The 10,389-nt window shown below is 45.0% G+C and overlaps 1 protein-coding gene across 2 annotated transcripts in view; it reads right to left on the reverse strand.

Moving 5' to 3' along the window:
* PCDHAC2 (protocadherin alpha subfamily C, 2) overlaps positions 1-9,754 on the reverse strand; it is a 50,744-nt gene extending 40,990 nt beyond the window's left edge. Inside the window, exon 1 of one of the 2 annotated variants that reach the window (XM_021712116.1) lies at positions 6,597-9,754. In XM_021712116.1, the coding sequence (XP_021567791.1) occupies positions 6,597-9,158 (2,562 nt within the window). In that variant the 5' untranslated portion in view covers positions 9,159-9,754. The remainder of the gene's footprint in view (positions 1-6,596) is intronic. The other variant, XM_021712117.1, reaches the window with a different exon arrangement.
* Positions 9,755-10,389: the final 635 nt, after the last annotated feature.

Raw genomic sequence — 10,389 nt, forward strand, 5'->3', positions numbered from 1 at the left:
AGGGTGTGGTGGCTCACGCCTATAATTCCAGCACTTTGGGAGGCCGAGGTGAGAGGATTGCCTGAGCTCACAGGTTCAAGACCAGCCTGGGCAACTTGTTGAGACCTCCTCTCTACAATAAATCAAAAATTAGCTGAGCATGGTGGCATAGTTCCAGCTACTTGGAAGACTGAGGTGGAAGGATTGCCTGAGTCCAGCAGGTTGAGGCTACGGAGGCCGTGAGCATGCCACTGCACTCCAGCCTGGACAACAGAGAGAGACTCCAAAAAAAAATAAAATTATAGCAAAGATTTAATTTATCCTGTAATGGTGTTATTTATTGTTTATATCCTAGAATACTTAAGCTACAAAAGGATGAGTCACCTCTTTCTAAGGCAGATTTAAAATAAAATAAGTTCAAAATGCCTTCTGTTATTCATAAACTCACACAGTTACTCAGTGAAATAATATGCTATCTTCCCATGGAAATCCATGTTGAAGCCATCAGTAATTGTCCTCTGGGACATTAAACTACATGCAATATCGCCTTTCCTTCCTAATGGGACTCTATTAAGGATATATCCACTGCAATGTTTCATAGTGTTATTTTGTGAACATTGATATAACTGTGATAATTCTAAGATGTTCTCAAGATCCCCACACCCTTGTGTAGACCCCCTGCATAATCTCCAAGACTGTGCTTGTGATGGATCTTATTCCCATGATTACATTGTGCTATATAGCACGGTTAAGTTTAAGAGAGGGAGACCATCCAGATGGGGCTGACATAATCACATAAGCCCTTTAAATCTGGGTCCAGAGGTCAAGACAGAAGTGACAGAGATTTGAAGCATAAGAACAATCCCAGGTGAGAAAAGATTCTCCAGTGCCAGCCCTGAAGATGGAGGAGGCCATGAAACAGGACCTGAGCACAACCTCCAGGAACTGAAAGTGACCCCAGCCAACAGTAAGTTACACACACACACACACACACACACACACACACACACACACACACACACCCCACACACAGATCTCAGTTCCCAAAGAACTGAATTCTGCCAATAATTTGAATGCACTTGAAAGTGGATTCTTTCCTAGAACCCCTAAAGAGAACATAGCCCAGGCAACTTGTTGATCTCAGCCTTGTGAATACCTAAGCAGAGAACTCAGTCACATGGTGCAAGATCATGAGATAACGAATAGATGGCGCTTTTAGCCACTAATTTGTAGTGATTTGTTACAAATCAATAGAAAAGGTATACACAGACCATTGACCATTAAGGTAAAAAGGAACATAACATTTAAAATAATCATTATGTGGCTTATTGGTCTCCTAGTAAAGCAAAAGAAAAGATGATAAACTGGAGAATTCTAGGCAGAATACTTTCCTCTGAAAATAATCATTTACCACCCTAATCCACAGAGCAGAACAGTAAAATAAACATAACTTTAGAACATACCTAATGGGTTTACTGAACAGAAAGTACGAGGTCTGCCTAATTCTGGATGTGCAACCTCCTAGTGCAGCAGCTACTCTCGCTCAGAATTGCACCTCCCTGGAGCCCAGAGTTCTGACCTCACAAGGCCAGAAAGGAACCAGTGGTACTTAAGTGTCAATGAACTAACAGTTCTCTCTACATTTGCAATGTCAGATATTTCTTTGCATTTGTCATGTTCAAATTCCTGAAAGAAAAATCACTGCATAATTTTTAAGTTAGCAGATTTAACACACTGCTAAGGAATTCTCTTGACCTTTGATTTTTGAAATCATGATTATAGATTAAACTGCTCCAAATATTATCATATGAATATGCTAAATTTATATTCACACAGTAATATGCACAGAAACATTGATCCATGTGAAGTCCTGGAAAGTTACATTCAAAGACAAGTGAAAAATTACCTCAAATTTAACTAAACCTCTGGGCTTGGTGACAGGAATGTTTCCTCAAACATTTGCAAACTGACATTATTCTGACCTCTCATTGAGAGCAAAAATTGGTAGCCAACCAAGGCAAGTATCCAGAACTGGTTCTGCTATTCTGTCAAGCAGACAGTATGCCAATAGACAATGTATAATATGCCAGGCTGTGTCCCTGCAGAGTGTTCTGAGTTAGACCAGATGCCAATGTGACGGCTCATTCCTGGGTCAGAGAAAAGAATAGGCCAATGACATCCAAGCTATAATAAATAGATTTCTTTATCAGTCAGAATATGTACAAGAAAAAGAGACAGAGAGGAGCTCAACCATAATTCCATCTGGCTCAGTGGCCTCTAGAAAAAGTAAGGAAGGAGATAATTTAAAGAAATTGTATTATCAGACTAAAAAAAATACCTTTTCTCAGAAGAACAGTACTCCAATATGAAAATGGCAAAACAAAACAGTCCTATCCACTAAATAGTGACCATCAATGGATGAAACACTGGGTGGAAGTTCATAGACACAATTTCTTTGCCCTTCTGGATTGCAAGACTTTAATAAATTCACCACCATGTCACTTCACCGAGTATAAAGTCTGTCCTAGGACAGAGTCACCGGACAGAAAAGTCAGCTTTTTTTTTTTTTTTTGAGTTGGAGTCTCACTCTTCACCCAGACTGGAGTGCAGTGGCCGCTCCCGGCCACTGCAGCCTCACCTACTGGGCTCCGGCGATCCTTCCACCTCAGCCTTCCAAGTAGCCGGAATTACAGGCATGCGCTACCACGCCTGGCTGATTTTTTGATTTATTGTAGAGATGAGGTCTCGCTGCCCAGGCGGGTCTCGAACTCGTGGGTTCAGGCAATCCACTCACCTCAGCCTCCCAAAGGTGTGGGATTATAGGCTGAGCCACCGAGCCCGGCTTAAAAGTCAGCTCTTTTACAGAAATAAATTAGGTGTCACTGAAAGAAGGCTTAACTCTTTCAGGTTACGGTATCTGGAATCAGGGTGAATATATGCACACATAGTTACAGAAATAACAAGATTTGGTAACTACAAATTGTTTTAAATCAAGCAAAAGTGAATGCAAATTTAACTAATCTCTGCTACTCTTTTGTAATTTCCACATGCGGTGCCAATTGGTCCTGCTGAGATGCTCTTGGACAAATCTACCCAGAGTACTCATAGTGACTCATTAGCAATCACAGTACCAGGATCACAAACGCATGGAATCTACCTTAAGATTTGGTTTATTTTCATGAAGACTCTGAAGGTGGTGCCAACCACATTTAATATCAGGTTTACAGAAATCTCCAAAGAGAAATCCTGCCTCATTGCCAAATAGTTACCTCAAAATCCTCACTGCACAAGTGACTTATGAAATAAGCTCACTCGGGATAAAACTCACCAAAAGGTTAGAGTCTGGTGTTAAATGCTGATGTTTAATAAGCCACAAGAGAACACTCAGTGAAAGAACAGAGATAAAAATATCTTAATAGGCTTTGCCAATAGTAAAGGAAATAAATAAAAATATATTAGTTTGATAGTAACATTTTTACTCACTGATCTTCCCATCTGTAACCTAGTTCTATGCAAGAAATTATTCTTTTTCCAAAAGAGCTAACTTACACTACTAGATGAATTAGTGGTAGTTTAAATGCCCGAATATCCATGTCAAAAGCAGTATAAATACTGGGATTTCTGTTCACTCAGACTATTGAAAAAAAAAAAAAAGCATACCCAGCACTTTGGGAAGCTGAGGTGAGAGGATTGCCTGAGCCCAGGAGGTCAAGACCAGCCCGGGCAACTTGGAGAGATCTCATTTCTAAAACAAGTAAAAAAAATTAGCTAGGTGTGATGGCACATGCCTGTAGTTCCAGCTACTTGGAAGGCTGAGGAGGAAGGATTGCCTGAGTCCAGCAGGTTGAGGCTGTGGTGGCTATGAGCATGCCACTGCACTCCAGTTCAGGTGAGAGTGAGACTCCAACTAAAAAAAAAAAAAAGCACAGCTTTTGGAATCAGACACAAGTTAAAATACCACTAGCAATGTGAATGTGTGAATGATTATGATTCACACATATGTGAATGAAATATGTAAAATAAACATATATATTACAAAACAGAACACTTTTATATAGCAGGGTGGTCAGTGAGTATAAATTCCCTTACTCTTTGTCTCTAATTCCCATCTAATTTTAATGTAGGCACACAGCATTAATTACCCCACAGGACCCTTTTGCCACCTGTAGAAACTAGATAGGAAAGATATAAAGTCCAACATGGTAATTTGGCAGGTTGATTTAGCAATGACGACTTTCAGAATTGAGTGACTTTTGTTCCCATTTTGCCATACTACAACAATGTGACTCATTCTTTCCCTATCACTGCAGTAATATCAGGAGCTGTAGATCTTGGGGCTCTTCACTAAATTTCTTTATTTTTGTTTTTTTTTAAAGATATGGAGTACAATTCAAGGTTAGGCACATAAGTGGTCATCATACAGGTAAAGTGTAGGTACCCTTATTGATGATTTCTAAAAATGTCTGGCAGAAACTTGCCTCAGGTACTCTCCTGGCAAAATCCCACAAAAGCAAGCACATACTGACACAATTTTCTCCCTAGATTAAAGCTTTGTGAACCAAAGTACATATTAACACACAGGTCAGCATAAGACAAATGGTTTATGTACCCCATTGCCCCCAAGCTTTGAGTCAGGAGAGAGAGTAACAGGGTCATTACTCTGAGCTTCCGGTTCACAGCTGGTGACAAAGCTGAGGCTGGCCTGGCTTGCTCTTCCTGCCTCTTCACCACCTGCAGCCCACCCCAGTCCCAAAGGGTTTCATAGGAATTTGTTAAGTAAACGTCTACACCATTTAAAGCTAAACCCTTTACATGCTTCCAGAAGCTATGATCTAAAGAATTCTGGAAACTCTTTGATTTCCTTCCCTGTTTTTCTTAATCTGTAATCTGCCTCCTATGGCTACTCAGCATTGACTAACACCAGGCTTTTCTGATATAATGAATAAATATATCTGCAATGTCAATGAGAAAATCTACTCTCAATCAAGAATAGGAACTTCTGTGCTTGTACATTAGTTTCCTCAAAATTACCATAAATGTGGAATTTAATAATATGGACATTAATAACAAGACAGCAATATATCAATGAAAATACATCACACAAAACACAGGTACCCTTATTGATGTTGATCTCAAACTAGGCAAAGTGGGGACCAAAGGGAGGCCCAAATTTTACCTGTATGATGACCAATTGTATATCCAATCCTGAATTGTACCCCACCTCTTTAAACAAAAATTACAGGAGACACAAATATTGTTAACATATTTGTAGTAGCTCTAAAAGTTGTAGCTACAAAGTAGGTCTTTGTTCCATTTATGGCTTTTGATATCTGAGTTTTAGGTATCACAAAGTATATCTCTATTATTTCAAGCATACATAAAAAGACATACACAAAAAACACACTCCCACATTCATTCATTTTCTAATAATTTATGAACATTCTTTATAATAATAATACGGCCTTATGCCTACTTAAAACTCAAAACTAGTGTATATGTTAACACCTGTCTGTACTTACTGTACAATAAACCATACAGTTTCCAGGCCTTTTAAAGCTATTGCAAACCAAATTTCAGATCCAGAAAATGGATGTATGCTTTAAAAGTATTGTCATTTAACTTAGAGACATGAGGGATTTGACAAGGCTACTTTACATTTCATCAAGACCATAGGAACTGTCAACAGAAAATCAGAAGATTATAGATTATTGCATTTAAGCTAAATGCAGGGAAATCCTCTTACAATAAATTCAGAGTATGTCAAGAAAAATGACTGGTGGGGAAATTCTTTTTTCCTTCTCTTCCTTCCCAATCCCAGCTTGTCCTGATCTTCAGCATTCCCTCCACAACTCTAATCCACTCATTCCATAGTCTCCCTGGCCCAACCAGACAAATTGGTATTTAATCTTTCTGGCTTACTATCATTCATTTCCTTTGACAGTCCCTTACAGAAGAGTTACCACACCATATTGCCAAAGCAAACTTTACCTTCAGGATGAGGTATATTCTATGGCTTTATCATCTCTGACATGAATTTCCAGAGAATTCTGTCATATAAGTTCAGTGCAATTACTGAAAATATTAACTACATAATTTGCACTATAGACAGTCCATGGGGTAAACAGAGATAACACATAGAGGTGACCATGACAGCCCCTAGAGGTCTCTGAACTTTTAAAAGTACATCACTCCTATAGGTTTTCAAAAGAAAACTTTCCCTGTAGATAATAAAGCAAAGGCCATTTCTCCTTGAATCTCATAACATTACTCCCTAAAACATAATCCTTATTCCCAGGCCTATTCTATTCTCTACAGAGCTGTGCTTTAGCATCAAATATTTAAGACTAATCCTCATTTCCCAAACAATTTTATGGACAAGTCCTCATATATCTGAAAAGGAAATGAAAAGTAAAACAACTCTCTAGTGCTATTGTTTTACTAGAGAGGAAAGAACAGATTATGATAAAATTGCAGGTACAAATTGTAGTGCTGTATACTCGGTATACCAAATAATCCCTGTCACTGTTGATAACTTGATAAAGCCAGTCAATGGATATTGGAGGATATGTGGGGAAAGTGCATGAGTTTGTGGATGACCCCCTGACCACTAGTCTCACCTCTTGAGAAACAGCCTCGTTTTTGAGGATAATCAGGTTCCCAGAACTCTGCCCACTTTGGCCTGTGAGGTGCCTGTTGTCAGTTACTGCTGCTTGGGCTCCCCCAGGTCCTGGTCCTGTCTGGGCCCCTGTGTTGTAAAACATGAAAGTGTCACTCCCTGAGCCTGCTGTCAGACAGGCCTTGTAGCAGTAGGTCTTGGTGAGGGAGCCATTCCCTCGAACTTCAATGAAATGAGGCTGCACTTTGAGGCCATGTGGTAACCTAGCATCGATATTGTTGTTGGCTTGTTTGTACAGTTCTGCAGGACACCGCTCCCTCACTCCACAGAAGCCTCCACAACATGAAGTGCCATACGCAGTGTAGTGGTAGCACTTGATGATGCTCAAAACAATGATTGTCAAAAGAAATATAAAAGACACTGTGCTTAATGCTATAATTAGATAAAGTGTAAGTTCAGAGTATGTCCGAGGGCCCTTAACATGTCTCTGAGTGTCAGGGAGGATTTTGGAAACCCTATCCACCACAGCTACTGTAATAGCCACAGAGGCTGACAGTGATGGCTCTCCATTATCTCGGACCACCACAGTCAGGTTGAAAGTGGTACCACTCTCCTCTCCCATCTTTCTGGTAGTCCTAATTTCTCCTGTGTGCAGCTCTACTTTAAAGAGGTCCAGGTCAGAAGTCTGGGCTAGATGGTAAAAGAGCCAAGCATTTTGCCCAGAGTCTGAGTCCATGGCTATGACTTTGGTGACCAGGTAGCCAGCAGGGGCAGTTCGAGGCACCATCTCAATGGCTGCTGATGAATTGGTTGAGGTAGGATACAGAATGTGCGGGGCATGGTCATTCACGTCCACCACATACACGTTGGCAGTCACAGTGCTGCTCAGTGGTGGGATCCCCTTGTCCTGGGCCTCCACAATAACAAAGAACTCTCGAAACTTCTCATAGTCAAAGGAGTTGACAGCATAAAGGCTGCCACTGGCACTGTTAATGGAGACATAGGAAGTGACTGGCAGCCCTTCAATCTCCCTCTCCAAGAAGGAGTAGGTCACCTCTGCATTCTCCTTTTCATCTGGGTCTGTGGCTTGCACAGTGCAGAGCAACACTCCTGGTAAATTGTTCTCCTGGATGTAGATGGAATAGGAGTCCTCCAGAAAGCTTGGTGGATTGTCATTGATGTCAGAGATCTCAACCTGCAGGGTCCGCTGGGATGTGAGCTGTGGTGTTCCCCCATCAGTGGCTATCACTGTGATGTTGTAGGCAGCCACCCGCTCCCGGTCCAGCGGGCCACTCACCACCAGCGTATAGGGGTTTCCAAAGCCATTCAGTCGGAAAGGCAGTGTGGCCTCCAGTCCCAGGCTCACTTTCCGGTTGGGGCCTGAGTCTTGATCATTGACACTGAGGAGGGCCACAACGGTGTTGGGTGCAGCATTCTCGGGCACTGGGCTATACAAGACCGTGAGCACCACCTCCGGTGCATTGTCATTCACGTCCACAATGTCCACCAGCACCTTGCAGTGACCCGCCATGGGCACTGGACCTCTGTCAGTCGCCTGCACATAGATCTGGTAGGAGGAGGCCTCCTCATAATCCAGCGCCCCAATCACTCGCACTTCCCCACTAGTGGCGTCTATGCTGAAGAGCTGCCTCTCACGGTCCGACGTGTAGCTGCTCAAGGAGTACCTGAGCTCACCATTGGAGCCCTCATCTGGGTCTGAGGCATTCAGCTTCACAACCAATGTGCCTGGGGGCGCGTCCTCTCGCAGCTGGACGCGATAAGTGGACTGGTCGAAGGCGGGAGAGTTGTCGTTCGTGTCCAGGACACGTACAGAGATCTGTGCCGTACCCGAGCGGGCTGGGCTGCCCCCATCCACGGCCGTGAGAACCAGGTGGTGCAAGGCTGCCTGCTCCCGGTCTAGGCCCTTACGCAGCACCAGCTCCAGTACCTTACTGTTCTCCTGCAGGGGCTTGAGGTCCAGCTCAAAGTGCTCGTTGGGACTGAGCTCGTAGGTCTGCACCGAGTTGGTGCCCACGTCGGGGTCCTGCGCGCTCTCTATGTGAAAGCGCGCTCCAGGAGCCACGGATTCGCTTACCTGAAGCTGGTAGTCTGGCCGCGGGAAGCGCGGTGAGTTGTCGTTGATGTCCAGTATCTCTACCTCCACGGCACTCACCGCCACGGGGTTGTGTGCCAGCACCTCCAAGCTGAGCAGGCAGCGAGGCCGCTGCTCACACAGCGCCTCCCGATCGATGCGCTCGTTGACGAAGAGCGCTCCACTTGCCAGGTCCAGCTCCAGGTAGCGCGGGCTGGGCGCACCCAGATGGCTGATGCGCAGGCAGCCCGGCCCCAAACGCTGCAGCTCCAGCCCCAGCGCGCTGGCCACGTTGCCCACGAGCGCGCCGGGTGCCTGCTCCTCCGGCACCGAGTAGCGCAGCTGGGAGGCCGCTGGGCCCGGCAGCAGCAGCAGCAGCAGCAGCAGGAGAGGCAGTAGCAGCAGCCCGGGCATGGGCCACCGGGATCGTGGATGCTCTGTCGCCGCAGGTCTGCTGCCCGCCTGCTCCATAGCCACCGGCCGCGGCGGAGGCAGCCGGACAGGGCCGGAGGCGGCAGCTCCCCTAGCAGTGCTCCACGCCCGGGCCCCGCCTCCGCTCGTGCCACCCTGCGCCCGCTCCCCCAGGCTCACGCGCTAGCAAACGCCCGGGGCCGCTCCCTCCGCAGGCCCTCCCAAGGGCTCCTGGCCCGGCCACCCTCGTCGACTCCCCATATCCCAGCTCCTCCGCTCGCCTCCGAGTCGCTCAGCTCGGCTCGGATTCCTGCCGCTGCTGCCGCGACCGCTCCAGGGGGAGGGAAAAGGAAGCAGAACGGGAGGGGGAGGGGGAGGAGGGCTCAGCAAGTCCGGCTCCGATTCCGCACCGAAGTGGCGGACAGCGACCCCGGACTGCTCAGCCGCTCCGTCCACTCCAGTCCCATCTCCTTCCCCTGGACCGGCCAGATCCCAGCAGACCGCAAGAATACGGCCACTCCCTTTCTCCCTGCCCCCACCGTCCTGTTCACCCAGTCTCCACAGTCTCTCGCCTGCTTAAAGGGTCTTGTAAGATTCGTCTGGGAAAAGCAGTTACGTCCCTAGAACTCTGGCTTGATATCAGCTCCCCAGGAAAAGATTTCCAAGCGCAATTCAGGAAAATAAACTGAGGAGCTAAGTATGGGCATCTGGGCGGCGGCTCCTACATTCAAAGAAAACAAACGCAGAGGAGGCGGTCTGGGGTTATTGGTAGTGGGGTTTATTACGTGAGTCCAAACCTTCCCTGGAACACTCTTAAATACTGCAGAAAGTGTTCAGCTCCTAGGGCAAAGAAGAGGGATGGCAAGTGCTGTTCTCTTTCCGAGAGCAAATCTAAAGCTGGCATCCCGGGATCCAACACTTAATTCTGCTCCCAGCTAAGTGACCCTTACTTTCAGTGTATACCTTGGCAAATAACCAATATTTAAATATTTTAACTTCTCTGTTTAAAAAATACTCTCCATGAAGCTACCTCTTCCCATGTGACCCATTTTGATCATAGTGGAAAAAATCTGGTAAAATTTTAAAGAGATCCTTCCCCCAAGCTTTTTCTAAGCCTGCTTCAAGTATTTTTCATTTATCACCCAAGATATTTTCTTTCAAGGATGATTTAAATTTTTTTCTTTAATGGATGACAATGTCTTCAAGAGCCTACAAAACCATTAAATCAAGAGAGTTACTCTTGATCTTCCAAGCCAGGCTCAAATTTGGATTCCATTAATGCTTTGCAGAA

This window comes from Carlito syrichta, unplaced genomic scaffold, assembly GCF_000164805.1.
Source record: "Carlito syrichta isolate Samal-C Ts95f unplaced genomic scaffold, Tarsius_syrichta-2.0.1 Scaffold303092, whole genome shotgun sequence".
NCBI classification, from domain to species: domain Eukaryota; kingdom Metazoa; phylum Chordata; class Mammalia; order Primates; family Tarsiidae; genus Carlito; species Carlito syrichta.